Below are 18319 nucleotides of genomic sequence, written 5' to 3'. Positions count from 1 at the left end.
TTATTATACCAAATGATGGAGTTTCTTTCAGGTAGTATCTTACTCAGTTTAAGTACAACTCAGAGGGAGAATATACAGATTTTTTACTTTACTTTTGCGTTTACTTTCTCTGGCTTTATAGTTACTTTTATATTTGGGTTTAAGAAAAAGTATGTTTTCCCTTTCCATGTTGTGATTTGTTCTTAGCATTGCATTGTTTTAACTGGTAGATGTCCCTTCTCTTCTGCTTCTTTCACCTTCTCTACCAGTCAGACACAGTCTTCTGCACCTTGGATGGGACCAAATTACGGAGTACAGCCACCTCAAGGACAGAATGGCAGCATGTTGCCTAATCAGCCAGCGGGGTATCGAGTGGCAGGGTATGAAACCCAGTGAAAAAGGACTCTAGAATATAAAGCCAGTGGCTTGAGGCTACAGGGAGTGTAGTAAAGCCGTTGTTTACTTAAAAGATTTATCAAATCAGTCAGTGCAAATATCAGATACAATGTATTTATTTAAAAGATTCATTTTTTAATCATGAAATTACTTATCATCCACATTGTTTTTAAAAAGAAACAAGATGCTGGATGTCTGCCAATTTTTGCCTTCATTACCTTTTTTGATAAAGTTTCTCAGATCCTTGTTTCAAATACAAATGCAGGGATTGCTGCCACTTTTTAAAAATTAAGAGGCAGAAAATTGCACAATGTTGAACATTTTTCCACTAAAGTAGTGTGCAGTTCTAGTTTGCATTCCTGATATGATTTAAAACATGTAATGTAAAGATGGTTTTAAAAAAAGAAAGAAAGAAAAACCAAAACTGTGCAAAGTCTAGAAGTTCTTTGTTATCTTCAGCTTGTGCACAATTCTGTTTTAGATTAAAAAAATAATAGGCATTGTTTGAGCTGTCCCATCTTCACTGTTACCCCTTGGGGTTTTTAAATATAAATTATTAGTTTACATCATTTTTGTATTTACATTTTTTCACAAATTTGTCTTGCCTTATTAAAGTTCTGTAGAATATAGTTAAATGGGAAAAAATGATGTTCACTTAGATTGAAAACTTTTCTCAGATGGATTGATAATTGCATTCATCTTGTGTTTTATATGAGAAGGTGCCTCAAGAATTCCGTTGGATTTGTTTAAAAGGATTTTTATCTTCTGTGATAAACTTTGCTGTGTACCAGGAACTGTAAAAACAAAAACTTGTTACTCAAGAAAAATCTCTGAAATGTGATAAGTTCTTATGCCATGTAACTTTCATGTGTCAACTTATACATTTACATGTATTATTTCATTATGTAAAATGTTTTAGCAGTTTAATATTTTGCACAGTTACAAACTTTGTATGTCATTTCCTTTTTAAAGGCATCATGCAGAGTTGACATGAGATTTATAAGGTTTTAGGTTGTTTGCATGTGAATATCAAACACATACTTTGGTAGTCTTTGAATACAAAATCATCTCTTGTTTTTCAAGAACTTTGAGACACAAAGTTGTATGTAAAGGAATATAATTTGCCATTTTCTAGTTAGATTTACTTAAGAGTAAATCAACTTAATATGTACAAATGATAGCTGTGAAACTATAGAATATCCTTATGTCAGGCTTGGGGTTCATTATAAACTCCAAAAATAGCCTGAAGGACCAGCCGGGCAAAGCATTTTTTAAATGTTCAGAGGCCAAAAGATAAATAAAAACAAACAAAAGAAAAAAAAAAAGAAAAGAAAACCTTAAAATCCTACCTCCTTAAACAGCCTTCAAAGAAGAGAATCCTCAGTGCAATCGCTATTTTGATTCTTTGGGTACCTGTTTTATTGGAGTTACCAATTTTATTATTTTGGTGTGGCTCCAAGCATTAAGAGGTTTAATCTTTGATGGCATTGTTCTAGTTTTGAAATTTCTAGTACATTTCAGAGTCTCTTAGAAGAGTTGTGGGAGATGTGATTTTTGTTTTGTTTTCAGTGAAGGTCACAAATCCTCCTTGACTTACAGAGAGGAAGGGTCCCCAGTGTATGTGTTTAAATGGTTGGTGGTTTTTAAGATTCTCCGAGAGCTCCCAGTATTTTATTTAGGAACCGAAAAGGCCTATGAAGTCAAATGAGTTTCCTGGCCTGTATCTTCCAGGTAGGACAAATGACTCTAAGCTGGTCTCTAAGCCAATAATACTTTGTAAACCAGAGCCCAGGAAAGACAGCTTGTAAGTGTATAGTTTTCTGGAGCTCAATTCTATGCAGTTGTACTGATGTTTCATTAAGTCACTGTGTATTTTTAAGTGTTGATAATACATTAAAAGTTGCTTTATGGAAGATGAGTAAATTTTTTAAATACTTGGAAATGTTATTTCCTTGTTAACTTCTACAGATCAGGGCATGCAACCAAAAGCAGCTTAAATACTCAAAATAAAATATCAGGAAGCTATTTTTAGATTCTTCTGGCTTATGTTTCTATTTTAGGAGCCTCATTTTTCTCTAATTAAAAAGTACTTTCCTATACACTCATGGACTGCAGGGTAAATTGTTTGGGCATAAGTAATTTAATCTGAACACAAGTGTAGCTTTCTTCTCATTTTGACTATCTCAAGTAGTAACAGTTTTTATTTGCCAGTATATTTTCTTACTGTACAAGCTTTCAACTGTACATTGACTACTTTTTGAGGAGAAAGAGATACCCAGTATTCAGAATGAAAAGGTCACTACTGAACAAATTCATATTTCAGAAACATTGCTAACTTTGGTTTAAACCTTAGTGTTAAAACAAGTCATTTAAAGATTTTTCAGTCTAAAAAATCATACTGGAATTAGTATCAGGTAAGGAAATTAAAATTTTTAATAATTTCATTCTCTGCAATATGCATTCAGACTTTCTGGTACTGTAAAGAACCTGAAATGATTCACTCTTAATGGGTCATTTTAATCCAGAATTCTTTACCCTGTTTGGATATTAAAGTTCCTTTATGTTTTCTATAACCTGTGGGATCTTCTTGGCAGTGATTATTGTGTGTGAGAATTTTTTTCTTTTTGGTCTAGCTGATTGTTATATTCACTCATTCAGATGTTTATATATTTTAATTCTTATTCCAAAAACCGTGGTTTGCATTGGGTTAGCTGTTTAATACCACAAAGAATTTGCATTTTGCAGTTTTAACTAAATGTGAAACTAGGGTCTCATTTTCCTTGTTAATATTGTCTCCTGTTGAAAATGAGATTCACATTCTAGTTTTTATTCTCCTGTTTTATTCCTGTGATTGGTCATCTTCCTTATGTATGCATTAGAGTCCCATTTAAAAAGGCAATCAAAAAGGACTAGATTGCACTTACAAAAGGAGTAACTAAATTCACTAAGTGAATTAGGAAAAAAAAAAGTGTTTGGAGCTGGGGTTGTGGCTCAGTAGAGCGCTCACTTAGCACATGTGAGGCACCACATAAAAATAAATAAATAAAGGTATTGGGTCCAACCACAACTAAAAAAATAAATATTTTTAAAAAATGTATTTATAGAAAATAAAAAAGCAAACCTCTTAAATGATTTTTAGAAACATTTATGCCTTTATAGTGGCTTATTCCTATTACATCTTATTTCAACCACTCCATTTTGACTGCTGTGTTTAGGATTTAAAGACCATAACTCCAAAACTCTGAATTTTAATTTAAAAGCTTTAATAAAATGATTGAGTATGTTCCATTTGAATAGGATTTTTCTCCTTTCATTTGGAGACTTTAATTCACATAGATATATAAGGAATTAACCAAATATGAAGTCTATAAAGTATTTATAGTGGATTACCTTGAGTACCCTTTAGTTATTAAAAATTTCTGTTTTATTCAGTCATCTGCAGCACTGGATTTGGAACTGAGATTTTTACCAAGATTGACCAGTAATAATGATTTCTGAAATGGGAGGCTAATGTTACTCTGATAAGAATTCAACTAAAAAAAGGAAACAGTACACTTCCTTACTAGGCCATGCTGTACAGAAAAGGAACATTTACTGTATAAATTCATATTCCCTAGCATCTTATCTTTCTTCAGCTCTAGAATATATATATATCCACCAGGCAAGATGTTGGAGGATCCTTCTGTGAAAAAAACTGAATGACTACCAAAAGGCAGGCACTGACATTTGAAAGTCTCCACCAAAACAAAAACAAAAATTGGCCATTAGTCATCCTACTTTGAATTGTGCCAGTCAGAAATACTAAAAGACAAGGAAATGGGCTGGGGCAAAGCATTTGCCTTGATCCTCAGCACCACATAAAAATAAATAAAACATACTGGGGGCTGGGGATCTGGCTCAAGCGGTAGCATGCTTGCCTGGCATGTGTGCGGCCCGGGTTCGATCCTCAGCACCACATACAAACAAAGATGTGTGTCTGCCGAAAACTAAAAAATAAATATTAAAAAAATTCTCTCTCTCTCTCTCTCTCTCTCTCTCAAAAAAAAAAAAAAAAAAAAGTCTTTGAAGAGAAATCAAAAGCAAAGAGAAGTACTTGCTTTGGCAGCACATACTAACATTGGAAAAGCACAGAAATTAGTATGGTCCCTGCACAAGAATGACAGGCAAATTTGTAAAGCATTCCAACTCTTTTGAGATTATTATGTTAAGTGAAATTAGCCAAACTCAGAAGATCAAGAGTCTTATGTTTTCTCTAATATGTGGAAACTAAAGGGAAAGGATAAGAAAGGTGGAGGAGGGGGAAATCTCATGAAAATATCTAAGATAGATAAGTAGAACAGAGGAAAGGGATCAGAGGAGAGAGAAGAGGGAAAGGGGAAATACTGGGGGGTGGTATTGAGCAAATCATGGTTGTGTGCATGTCTGAATATGCAACCACAAATCCCACTATTATGTACAGATATAATCGCCAGTTTTTTTAAAAATGGAGAAAAAAAGCAAAGGGGAAAAAAAAAGTTGGACCAATTTAGGAGACTTAGTATACAACTAATCAGACTCCAGGAAGAGAACTTGATATTGTGAGTGGAATTTGAAATTTTTTCCTGATGAAATGATAGGTTTGGGGATCATAAGAAAGCTATTATTGAATTAAAAACCTGTACCACTAAGAAATTTTGGAACATTCTAAAAGTTGTGAAATGGAAAAAGGACAGAATAATACTGGACTTTGATTCTCAACAGCAACATTGAAATCTAGGGGTCAATAGGATATTGCCTCCAAAAATTTTTATGAATTAGCCTGGCATGGTGATGCACACCTATAATCCTAAGCACTGAGGAGGCTAAAGTAAGATGCTAAGTTCAAGGCCAGCTTGGGCAACTTGACAACTTTTTTTTCATCTCAAAATGAAAAAAAAAAAAAACCACTGTGGATATATATAGTTCAGTGGTAGGTCCAGTATGGGGAAAAAAGAAAGTATGATGGAGTGTCTAGAGATGGGATTCAGCACAGGAATGGATAAAGGGAAGTGCTAGGATGATGGCTTTGAAACCACTTGGCAGTCAGTCTACACTGATGGTCAGAGGCGTAGACCTGGTTATTAGGTTGAACTGTGTAGAGTCAGATAATGGAACATTTTTATAGCAGTATGGAGGATGTAAAAAAAACTTAACATGTACTGGTCATAATAAGGGAAACTCTGAAATGGGATCAATTAAAAAAAGAGTTCTATTGACAAAGGTCTGTGAATTAAGATGCATATAATAATAGAAAGGTAATACTAAACTGATGAATCAAAAATGCTGGGGGCTGAGGAAATCGCTCAGTTGGTAGAGTGCTTGCCTAGCATGCACAAAGCCCTGGGTTCAGTCCCCAGCACCACACACACACACACACACACACACACAAAGCATATTCTAAGTATGGAGACAAACCAGTGGGGAGAAAGACTCTCCTTTAATTTTCTCATTTGCAAAATGGAATTAGTATTATCTGTTCCATAGAGAAGCAGAGAATTAAGACAGCACATAGTGAGGCCCTAAGCAACTTAGCAAGACCCTGTCTAAATAAAATACTTTAAAAGGGGCTGGAGATGTGGTTTAGTGGTTAAGCAATCCCTGGTATCCCCCCCCCCAAAAAAAAAACACTGGGTTTAATCACTAGTATCAAAAGAAAAAACCAAAAATGTTTAAAAGTTCTACACAGCAAAGAAAACAAGAATGTGAAGAGAGAACCTACAGAATGGGAGAAAATCTTTATTAGGTACTCTTCTGACAGGATTAAATCAAGAATGTAGAAAGAGCTTAAACAGACACTTCTCAAAAGAAGAAATACAAATAATCAACAAACATGAAAAATGTCCAATATCATTAGAAATTGGGGAAATTCAAATCAAAAATACCCTGAGATTTCATCTCATACCAGTCAGAAGGGCAGTCTTCAAGAATACAAACAATAGGGGCTCAGGATGTGGCTCAACTGATTGCATGCTTGCCTGGCATGCATGAGGCACTGGGTTCGATCCTCAGCACCACATAAAAATAAAATAAAGATATTGTGTCCATCTAAAACTAAGAAATAAATATTTTAAAAATTATTTTTAAAAAAAGAATACAAACAATAATGTTAGGATGTGGAGAAAAAGGAACATACACTATTGGTGGGATTGTAAATTAGTACAACCACTACGGAAATCAGTGGAGGTTGCTCAAAAGACTAGACATGGAACAACTATATGACCCAGTTATACCATTTCTTAGTCTTTATCCTAAGGAATTAAGTGATCGTAGAAATACATGCATACCCATGTTTATAGCAGCACAATTCACAATAGCCGTCAACTATAGAACCAGCCTAGGTTTCCATTATTAGATGAATGTATAAAGAAAATATGGTACATATACACAATTAACTTTTATTCAACCATAAAGAAAAATGAAATTGTCATTTATAGGAAAATAGATGGGACTTGAGGATATTATGTTAAATAAGCTAAACTGAGAATGGTCAAGGGTCTTATTTTTTTCTCATGTGGAATCTATAGAGGAAAAAGGAAAAGAATGGGGGATCTCATGAAAATCTAAGGGAGATCAGTAGAATAGAGGCAAGGGAATGGGAAGGGGCAGGGGGAAAACTGGGGGATGATATTGGTCAAACGTTGTGTGCATGTATGAATATTTAACAGCCAATCCCACCATTCTGTACAACTATAATACACCAATAAAAAATATGGGGGAAAAAATAAGAACTGAGGATGTAGCTCAGTGGTTGAGGGGCCCCTGGGTTCAATCTCCAGTACCATCAAAAAAGGAAGGAAAGAAGACTTTAAGCGTCAGAAGCTATCATTCAATCAGTTAACAGAAAAATAAAGCAGAGTTTCAAAAGGAAAGAAAAAAATAACTTGTGTTTTCTGACCATAAGGAAGTTAGGTTAGAAATCAATAACAAAAATCTGTTGTGATTCTAATTTACACTTGTGTAAATAACGTGGTATAAAGTATATAACAATTTTTTTTTCTTTTCTTTTTTGGTACCCGGGATTGAATCCAGGGGCACTTAAGCACTGAACCACATCCCCAGCCCTTTTTTGTTTTAAATATTTTTTTAGTTGTAGATGGACACAATATTTTATTTATTTTTTTATGTGGTGCTGAGGATCAAACCCAGTGCCTCACTCATGCAAGGCAAGCGCTCTACCACTGAGCCACAACCCTGCCCCAGAAAATATATTACTCACAAAAATTCTGGTTGTCACACTGATAGCAAACATGCTAAAATGTAAGAAAAGTGCACTTCAGAATATTAAAAAAAAAAATCTGGTTGTTATAAGGCTTAACATACGTTATTTATGAGACATAAAGCATTTAGCACAAAGCTATAACATTGCTAAGCACATAACAGCCATTATTACATGTTTCAGATCCTGGTTTGCCCAGGGCTAGGGATGTGGCTCAGTAGTGAAGTGCCCCTGAGTTCAATCCCCAGTACCAAAAAGAAAAGAAAGAAAAGCATAATAAAAGCTATTATTAAAACTAAAACAAACAAAAAACAGGTACACTCCAATACACTCCCACCAAAATAATAATCGTTTTGTTGTTGTTGTTGCTTTTGCAGAGGTACCAGAGATTGAACCCAGGGGACCTTAACCACTGAGCCACATCCCCCACCCCTTTTTTGTGTTTTAGAGGTCTCACTGAGTTGTATAGGGCCTTGCTAAGTTGCTGAGGCTGGCTTTGAACTCTCAATCCTCCTGTCTCAGTCTCCAGAGCCACACGTCGGCAAATGTGCCTCACCATGACTGATTTGATGGTTAAGTGACCCCTGAGTTCAATCCTCAGTAACCCACCAAAAAAAATTTTTTTTTCCTCAGTGGTAAAGAACCTGCCCACAGCGCCACTAGAAGGAAGCAGCTAGACTAGGGCGAGGGGTGCAGAAAATCTCATCACAGGTTTTCTAAGAGTCCTCACTTTGAGACACATTGTATTGGGAAGCTGTCTCCAATCATGCTCAAAGATTTTGGGTTTATTCTGTGTGGTTCCAAGAGTCGGAACTAGGATTACAGGAGGCCAATTTCGGCTCATTGTAAGGGAAAACGTTCAATAGGTCAAACTAATTAAGGGAGGAAAGGATAACTTATCATAAACATACAAGAGATAGAAACAACAAGCACTTTGGTGGGCAAGATCTCTAAACAAAAATCACGACATCCGCTAGAGTAGAAAAATCTCAGGCGACTTTTGCATCAATTTCCAGTGAAACTATACACAGAAACATGATTTTTGCGGGTCTGAAGTAACGGTTTTCCCTGGAGTTGCGTTGGTGCCTTCCACACCAGTAGGGTTAAATCCAGCGACAGAACCTAAGCGGCACCGGATCCTGCCGGAAGTTCTCAGCGCTCTCCAGGAGTAGAAAACTACAATTCCCATAAGACGACGCGAGCTGAAGTGGGTGGGCATTTGCCGCGCGTGGGCGGATCTGACCAATAACGACCGCCGTTACAGCGAACAGTTTGGCCGTGTTTGTAAAAGGCCGCGGCAGGCGAAGAGAGAAGAGGTGAGGGCGGTCATCGGCGAGGGGCCCTGGGGCCCACGGGGGGGCGCAGGGCCGGTAAGACGATTGTATTGAGAAAGGGTCCCGACGCGTTGGGACGGGGTGTAGGGCTGGGGATTCTGGCGGAGAGCTTATCCAAGGAACAGGATGCCGAGGAGGTGATGCTTCTGCTTGGGCCTACTTAGTACCGGAAGTGAGCAGTCGCGCGGGTAGGATGCCGGGAAGCAGGTCCCGGGGGACGTGCGTCTCGCGGCAGGCGGGCCCCGGAAGCGGGAGTTTCCCGTCCTGAAGGCCGCCTGCCAGACGTGTGCCCGAAGGATGTCTTTTCCCTCCGAGGCAGTGGAGGGCTAATGTGCCGTCTCCTCTCACTTGTGGTTTGACAGGAAATCCAGCACATTCCAAACTCATGTTAGATGCCCGCTGGCTGTGACAATTTCGTTAAATCTCAGCCAGTTTCATCTCCAAGATGGGCAATTCTTCACAGGCTCGTGTGCGCATTACATGAGTAAATGCATAGAAAGGGCTTATCCACACGGAGGGTACTCGTGTAGTTGTGTGTGTGTAATTGGTGTGTGTGTTTACATTCATGATCGTCATTCATTCTCTTCTAACCGTTTCACAAGCGTTAAAAAGCATTCTGCAAACTATATAGTTGCACAGCCAGATAGAACCAGGATGAAAACCCACCACTTCAGGGAGCGGTCAGGGCTTAACTCTTCCATCACCAGCCCCTTTACATTCTCTTGCTAAGGAGACTGTTTTGTAAATTTGCCAAAAAGAGACTACCTAGAGACCTTTCATGTTTCAAATACAGGGTCTTTACAAGTTAAGTGTTTGTATATGCTTTCAATACAGAATCTGTAATAAGTGGTACTAGCACACATTAAAATTAAAATAGTACAAAACAGTGAAAGGTAAGTCTTCTTTCCAGACCCACTGTTTCCCTAGTCACAAATCACTTCTGTGGCAGTAAACGTTCATACACATATATACACCCCTATTCTCTGTCCCCTTTAAAACCAAGAATAGCATGTTTAAGCAAAGTACTACGATTTTTTTCATTTCACAATATACGTTGATATTTGAACCACAGTACCCATACATCTGTTCAGTTCTTGTTTTATTTTGTTTTGCAGTATGGGGATCCAGATCAGAAGTGTTCTACTTTTAAGTTACATCCCCAGATTTTTTTTTTCTCCCCTCTGTACTTGGGACTGATCCCAGAGGTGCTTTATCACTGAGCTACATTTCCAGCCCTTTTTATTTTTTTTATTTTGAGACGGTCTCACCAAGTTGCAGAACTGTCCTGGAACAGTCCTCCTGCCCCAGCCTCTTGAGTAGCTTGAGATACAGGTCTGCACCAAACCTGGCTGTTGTCTGATTCTTTTTAGTAGCATATTGTGTGATTACACTAAAATTTTCTTATGTCAGTTCTCTATTGATGAGCTCTTAGACTGTTTCTATAGTTCTGCATTTATGGACAGTTCTTCAGTGAGTATCCCTTCATATACTTTTTTGCACATGTGAGAATACATGCAATATCATAAGTGGAATTGTTAAGGCAAAGTATGTATATGACATTTATTGTATTTATATCTCTTCCAAGAGTTTTACAATAACAGTATAGAATGTTTCTCCACATTCTCATGAATACAGTGATAATTTTCTTCTTTTTTTTTCCACTTTGCCAAAGTGTTATCTTGGCTTTTTTGTGTTTGTGTGGGTTTTTTGCTGTTATCTTTTTTGTTTTTCACTTTGTGATGCTGGGGATTGAACCTAGAGCTTTGAGCATGTGGAACAAATACTTCCCCACAGAGCTGTACTTAGCCCTGTTACCTTGTTTTAATTTGCCTCTTCCTTACTATAAGGTTGAGTATCTTCACATATTTAAAATCACTTTTAATTTTTCTTGTTCTCAACCTTCTTTTAATGTCTTTTCTCCTTTTTTCTAGTGGATTTCTTTTCCTTATTTTTTTTAACGTTTATTTCTTAGTTTTAGGTGGACATAATGATTTTTTTAATATTTATTTTTTAGCTTTAGGTGGACACAATATCTTTATTTTATTTTTTTGTGGTGCTGAGGATCGAACCCAGTGCTTCACGCATGCCAGGCGAGCACGCTACTACTTGAGCCATATCCCCAGCCCCTGGACATAATATCTTCAATTTACATTTATGTGGTGCTGAGGATCGAACCCAGTGCCTTATTCATGCTAAGCAAGCACTCTACCACTGAGTCACAACCCCAGCCCTTTCTTATTGGTTTTTTAAAACTCAGGAAATTAGACCTTTGGCATTTGAATTCCAAATATTTTTGTCTTTTTAAAAATAATAACAGCTTCATTAAAATATTCATATAACAAAATTTACCCTTTTAAAAGGTGTTACAATTTAAAGGTTTTAGTATATCCACAAAGTTATACAGCCTTTAATCACTCCAGAAAGAAACCTCATACCCATTAGCAGTTACTGTCAATTTCCCCTTTCTTCCAGCTGTGGCAGCCACCAATATGCTTTCTTTTATTTTTAATTTATGTTTTGGGACTAGGGATTGAACTCTGGGGCACTTATCACTGAGTGACATTTCCAGCCCTTTTTATTTTGAGTCAGGGTCTCACTAAATAGATGAGGGTGGTCTCAAGCTCAGGATCCTCCTGCCTCAGCCTCCCAAGTCTGGGATTATTGGCATGCACCACTGTGTTCAGTTTACTAATTTGCTTTCGTCTCTATATACTTTGCTATTCTGGATATTTTATTTAAATGGAATCACATAACATGTGGTCTTTAGTGTCTGGCTTCTTTGATATAGCATAAATATTCCATATGATTACCTAAGCATGAGAAAGGTGGCGCAACATCATTATACATTAGAGATTTGTAAATAAAACCATGGTGAGATACCATTTTAGGTCCACTAATCAAATGGCCATAATGAAGAAGACCATAACAAGCACTGGCCAGGGGTAGAAAAGTGGGAATCCTTTTGGGTTGTTGGAGAAAATGTAAAATGGTACAGCCACGTTGTTATCAACAGTTTGGCAGTATCTTACAATGTTTATATATTTATAGAAGAGATAGATATGTTTATTCTGATTTGAACATTATACAGTGTTTACATATATTGAGACATTACATGGTATTCACAAATATGTACTCTGTGTGTGTGTGTGTGTGTGTGTGTTGCTGGGGATTGGCACCACTAAGCTACATCCCCAAGTTTTTTTTTTTTTTTTTTTTGTAACCTGGAGATTGGACAAAAGGGTGCTTTATCACTGAGCTATACCCCCTGGGTTTTTGTTGTTGTTGTTATTTGTTTGTTTATATTTTTGTTTTTGAGACAGTCTTGTTAAGTTGCTGAGGGTCTCACTAAATTGCAGAGGCTAGCCTTGAACATGTGATCCTCCTTCCTCAGCCTCCTGAATCACTGGGATTACAGGTGTGTGCCATTGTGCCTGGCTTTTGTTTTCTTAAAGCTATAAGGAAATCTTACTTTTGGGATAGTATTCCATTTTACATATATGTATGTATATGTATGACATAATTAATTTATCCAGTTTCATCTATGAAGGACATTAGGTATTTGTGAGCTCTACTGTTAACAAAAGTGCTTGTGAGTAGCTTTATATTTCCCTCATTTACACATGTGGGAATCTGTAAGATAAATTCTTATTAGTGGAATTATACTAAAGGAGTATGCAGAGGAAATATCTGCAACCTCAAATTGAGGAACATTCTATAAAATTCCTGACTCTTCAAAATATGTTAGGATTATTAAGACCAAGGAAACATAGTAACTCACAGGCCTGTGAAGACTAAGGAGATGTGATAGCTAAATGTAATGTGATATTTTGGATTGGCTCCTGGAGAGAAAAAAGTCTAAGACTGGAGTTCAGTTAATAAGGTGCCTCTACTGGTTTCTTAGTTTTGACAAATGTCCTGTGGTAATATGTAGTACATCACTATTGGTTAATGTCAGAAGAAAATGAGTTAGGGGTATCTGCAAACTCTATTCTATCTGCAGCTTTTCTGAAAATCTATAATTATTATAAAGTAGACAGTTTATTCTTTTAAAAAGAAGGCATTAGAAAAATTGGTGAAATCCAAATGAAGTCTGTAGTAGAGTGAGTTGTATTGCACCAATGTTAAACCTTATTGTGACAGATGTCTCATAGTTATGTAAGATATTAATCTTAGGGGGAAACTAGGTGAAGCATATACAGGAATTCTTTGTACTATCTTTGTAGCTTTTCTACAAAATAAGTTCCAAAGTTGAACTTTTTTATTTATTTTTTTTCAGTGCTGGGGATTGAACTCAGGGTCTTAGACATGTTAGGCAAGCAGTCTGCCTTTGAACTACATCCTCAGCCCATGAAAGTCTTTTGTTGTTGTTGTTGATTGTTGTTTTTAAGAAATATGCAGGGCTGGGGCTGTAACTCAGTGATAGAGCACTTATCTGACATGTGCCAAGTCCTGGGTTCCCAAAGAACAAATATGCAGTTGTAATTTTGAAAGATACTAGCAAGTTGCCTTCTACAGGGCATAAAGCAAACAGCAAAAGCTGGGAATGGAAGTACACGACTGTAATCCCAGTGAGTCAGGAGGCTGAGGCAAGAGGATTGCAAGTTCAAAGCCAGCCTTGGCAACTTAGCCAGATCGTTTCAAAATAAAAAGGTCTACAGATGTGGCTAAGTGGTTCAATCAATGTTACAAAAAAAAAAAAAAAAAGGAAATCGTCCTTTGAAATTGGGGGGAAAACAATGCTAACTGCTAATTTAAAAATCAGATTACTTTTTTAAAAAGCATTAAAATTCAATATTTAAAACATTAAATGTTAGCCAGGTGTGGCAGTGCATGCCTGTGATCCCTGTGACTAGGGGGACTGAAGATGGATGATAGCAAGTTTGAGGCTAGCCTCAGCAATTTATTGAAACCCTGTTTCAAAATAAAAAAGTAAAAACAGTTGGGGATGTAGCTCAGTAGTAAGAGTGCCCTTGAGTTAAACCCAGTACTGTATAAATAAATATTTAGATAATGATATCCATGCCAAACTTGTTATTTGCTTTGTTTTTGTTTTTGTTGTTGGAATGTGTGTGTGTGTGTGTGTGTGTGTGTGTACAAGAGATTGAACCAGGGGCACTTTACCACTGAGCCACATCCCCAACCCTTTTTTATATTTAATTAGAGACACAGTCTTGCTGAGTTGCTTAGGGCTTCGCTAAGTTTTTGAGGCTGGCTTTGAACTCAGGATCCTTCTTCCTTAGCCTCCCAAACTGTTGGGATTACAGGTGTATGTCACCATGCGGGGCTTTTAATTTGAAATACATCAAAATATGAGAGGAACTGACAGAAGGAAGGATAACTAGACATAATAAAGCAAATATAATAAAATGTTAATTGTAAAACCCAATGGGTGGGCACATGAGGAACTCACTGTATAATTTTATATCTTTGAAATTTTTCATAATATTGAGGGGGGAAATCACAGGTAGAAACTTGGTACTCTTAGATTTTTGTGTGTTTGCAGAAACAGCATTGTCAATATTGCTGGCTGGAAAGGAAGGAATTACATAATTTCTTTATTTTCATCTATAGAGCAATTGTTTGGCTTAAATGAGATATCTTATATTGTGAAATCCAAATGAAATAATGAATGTGAAAGCAACCTAGAAAATGTAAAGTACTCTTTTTTTTAACAGTACCTGGTCAATCAGTGTTCATTAAATAAATGTTTTTCTGTTTCATAGTTTTGCTGTCTTGTAAAATCATAATAGTTGACATTTATATGTGACTTCAAATTTTCTAGTCTTATCTAAATTTAATACCAACAAATATTTCATGAAGGATCTGGTTGTTCTCCTTGGCATTAATTACGAAAGTTATACTCCAGCTCTTTTTCCATCTTCAGTTTTACCATCTCCTCTAAAGACAGGCTCTTTTTGTTTCCTTTAGCACCTCTGTGGACTTGAAAATACAACATTGATAAGTGAGATTAGAGACTTCCACCATCAAACACCTTTTCACTGTGTGAATCTTTTGCAGAAGACAAACGCCAATTGCAGCTGTGTTTGCAGAAAATCCACAGTTAAATTATGCACTGGATGGGTGTGGTGACAAGCTTGCCTCTTTACAATGATGATGATCTAGGTTTTAGAGGTCTTAGTCCATGGATGGCTGACTCCATTCCTTGGGGCCAGAGATGAGGCAGAACATCATGGTAGAAGATTATGGTGGAGGAAAGCAGCTCAGGACATGGCAACAGGAAGCCTAGCCATAAAGCACTCTTAGGAATGTAATATATTACTTATAGGAAAGATGAGCATTTGGCCAATTCTATATCATGGCTCTAGGTGTTCTTGTCAACTGGAGGTGGAGTAAAGTTAACATTGTTTCACTTTCTTGAAGTTAGAAGTATAAAACATTTAACCATTTCCATAACAATTTGTCAACTATTTCTCAAATAATTGTGAAAGACTTAGCTTCTGTGATTTTTATTTCTTTTGTTATCTTTTGTGTGTGTGTTTGTGTGTGTGTGTGTGTGCTGAAGATTGAACCCAGGCTCTCACACATGCTAAGTTTGTGCTCTACTACTGAACTGTACTCCCAGCCTGTATTCTGTCTGAACCATCTCATCTTTGTATGTTATTAATATTTTTTTTCTTGTTTTACTTGTAGACCACCAAAATCTCCACTTAGGGAAGTGGGAATCTTTGACTGTGGAACATTGGGCAGGAGCTTTGCGATTGGCTGGTCAAGAAGGAGGAGGCAGAATGTCTGCATTGTTACACCATAGAATTCAAAATTGAGAAGACTTTGTATTAAGCGGTATCATTTACTCTACAAATGATCATGCCTTTACCTGTCCTCTCTGATCATCACAAACTAACGAAACACACTTTAAGTCTTATAAATTCAGGTTACACTGTTTTTCAGATGCCCTGGAAGCTAGTACAGGTAGGACTGGACTGGGTTTTATGGGGAATGGAGAAAGGGAAAGAATCTGTCTTTCCTGTTCTCTAGTCCTTGCTTAAGTTAAACATCTATGCATTAAAGATTTGATTAAATAACTAGATGTGGTTGTGCTCACCTGTAATCACGGTGATTTGGGAGGCTGAGGCAGGAGGATACTAAGTTCAAGGCCAGACTGGGCAGTTTAGCAAGACCCTGCCTCACAATTTACCAAAAAAAAAATTTTAAAGGGTTGGGGTTGTATCTCAGTGGTAGAATGCCCCTAGTACCAAAAAACAAAACAAAAACCCAGATAAAACAAATTTGGTGAAATAACTTCAAATGCTGTGCAGAACAAATCGTGGAAAAATGCTTTGGTTGCTACAGTAGAATTTTTTAAATGTATAGAGAAGTAGGAAGAAAAGTTTTATCCAATTTATTTTAAGTATATTTTTTAGTTGTAGCTGAACACAATACCTTTATTTTTTTGTGATGCTGAGGATCGAATCCAGTGTCTCACATGTGCTAGACAAGTGTTCTACCACTGAGCCACAACCCCAGCCCTAGTTTTATCCACTTTTTATTTCATTTGATGATTTAGATTTATGTTGTTTTGTGATATGATTTCAAAATATTGGATAGTTTACACACACTGTGCTAAATATTACAAGTGACTTCAGCTGTGTGTGTGTGTGTGTGTGTGTGTGTGTGTGACTGTGTACTCATCCTAATGGGCTTGTCTTCCTAGGGCCTGTGAAAAATGGAACCAAACTCTCTGAGGACTAAAGTCCCAGCTTTTTTGTCTGACTTGGGGAAGGCCACATTGAGGGGAATCAGAAAGTGTCCCCGCTGCGGCACATACAATGGAACCCGGGGCCTGAGCTGTAAGAACAAGACATGTGGAACCATATTTCGCTATGGTGCACGGAAGCAGCCTAGTGTTGAAGCTGTCAAAATCATCACAGGCTCTGATCTGCAGGTCTACTCTGTACGGCAAAGAGACCGGGGTCCTGATTACCGATGCTTTGTGGAGCTTGGTGTTTCAGAGACGACAATCCAGACAGTAGATGGAACTATCATCACTCAGCTGAGCTCTGGACGGTGTTACGTCCCATCCTGCCTGAAAGCTGCTACCCAAGGCGTTGTGGAAAACCAATGCCAACACATCAAACTGGCAGTGAATTGCCAGGCAGAAGCTACCCCTCTGACCCTGAAGAGTTCAGTCTTGAATGCCATGCAGGCCTCCCCAGAAACCAAACAGACCATTTGGCAGTTGGCCACAGAACCCACGGGTCCCCTGGTACAGAGGATTACTAAAAACATCTTGGTGGTGAAATGCAAGGCAAGCCAGAAGCATAGTTTGGGATATTTGCATACATCTTTTGTGCAGAAAATCAGTGCCAAAAGCTTGCCTGAGCGCCGCTTCTTCTGCTCCTGTCAGACTCTGAAATCGCACAAGTCAAGTTCTTCTAAGGAAGAGGCAGCCCAGAGATGCATTCATTTCTTTGCTTGCATCTGTGCCTTTGCCAGTGATGAGACATTGGCTCAGGAATTCTCAGACTTCCTAAATTTTGATTCCAGCGGTAGGTGGTATGATTGACGCGTAGTTCTCTGTTTTTCTAAAATAGCAATGAAAGAGTTTCACTGATAGATTTGGAGATTGTCCTGGCAACCTTCAGAAACAGTTGCTGGATAATTCAAATGAAAAACATTCCTTCTTTTAATCCCAGTCAGCATAAAGGTTGATTGCTTGGTTGATTTGTTGGATGGATAAATTTGATGAAGAGTTGGGCATTTTTATTGAGGCAATAAATCTAGCAAACTTAGCTTTACTTTGTTTTACTTCACAGTTGTTTTATGTTAACAACAACAGCAAAAAAGAACAAATCCCTTTCACTCTTGTTTCCTACCTGAAGATGAGGGAAAACTAGCACCTTAATCAAAAGACCTTTAGAAGCTTCTTCATCAAGTCTCTTGTTTTCATTTACATATATATATATATATATATATATATATATATATATTTTTTTTTTTTTTTTTTTTTTTTTTTTTGGCAGTACTGATACTGGGGATCAATCCCAAGGGCCCTGTACCATGGAACTACATTACCAGCCCTTTTTTTAATTTTTATTTTTAGATAGGGTCTAAGTTGCTGAGAATGACCTCCAACTTAAAATCCTGCCTCAGCCTCCCAAGTTGCTAAAATTACAGGCATGTGCCACTATGCCCAGCGGTACACTTTTAATTTCTTCATGATTTTCTTCATGATCATTAGCAGGTAGCAGCTCCCAACTTTTAGTTTTATATTACTCTGTAGAGTCTTCTATCAAGTTAATGATCTATGAATAAATGCGTATGTGTTGGGGAATTTTTTCAAGGAACTTATTTTTATCATTATTTTTATGTGGTACTGTGGATTGAACCCAGGGTGCTTTACGACCAAGTTATAATC

The 18319-nt window shown here is 37.2% G+C and overlaps 2 protein-coding genes and 1 pseudogene across 17 annotated transcripts in view; all 3 read left to right on the top strand.

Moving 5' to 3' along the window:
* Tia1 (TIA1 cytotoxic granule associated RNA binding protein) overlaps positions 1-2948 on the top strand; it is a 32124-nt gene extending 29176 nt beyond the window's left edge. For 5 of the 9 annotated variants that reach the window (XM_071601677.1, XM_027934463.2, XM_071601676.1 and 2 more), the window contains one exon: positions 253-2948. In XM_071601677.1, the coding sequence (XP_071457778.1) occupies positions 253-388 (136 nt within the window). In that variant the 3' untranslated portion in view covers positions 389-2948. Of the gene's footprint in view, positions 1-248 lie in introns of all 9 variants that reach the window. The other 4 variants (XM_027934465.2, XM_071601678.1, XM_027934464.2 and 1 more) reach the window with 1 other exon arrangement.
* Positions 2949-4467: 1519 nt separating this feature from the next.
* Positions 4468-4566, top strand: LOC114092074 (U6 spliceosomal RNA; annotated as a pseudogene).
* A 4267-nt stretch (positions 4567-8833) lies between these two features.
* C14H2orf42 (chromosome 14 C2orf42 homolog) overlaps positions 8834-18319 on the top strand; it is a 34998-nt gene continuing 25512 nt past the window's right edge. For 4 of the 8 annotated variants that reach the window (XM_027934494.2, XM_027934495.2, XM_027934489.3 and 1 more), the window contains exons 1-3: positions 8834-8925; positions 15595-15873; positions 16616-17450. In XM_027934494.2, coding sequence (XP_027790295.1) covers positions 16628-17450 — 823 coding nt within the window. In that variant the 5' untranslated portion in view covers positions 8834-8925; positions 15595-15873; positions 16616-16627. Of the gene's footprint in view, positions 8980-9020; positions 9132-15594; positions 15874-16615; positions 17451-18319 lie in introns of those variants that run through there. The other 4 variants (XM_027934493.2, XM_027934490.3, XM_027934492.2 and 1 more) reach the window with 4 other exon arrangements.

The sequence above is a fragment of the Marmota flaviventris genome, chromosome 14 (assembly GCF_047511675.1).
Source record: "Marmota flaviventris isolate mMarFla1 chromosome 14, mMarFla1.hap1, whole genome shotgun sequence".
NCBI classification, from domain to species: domain Eukaryota; kingdom Metazoa; phylum Chordata; class Mammalia; order Rodentia; family Sciuridae; genus Marmota; species Marmota flaviventris.
This window is presented reverse-complemented; position numbering and strand designations above follow the sequence as displayed.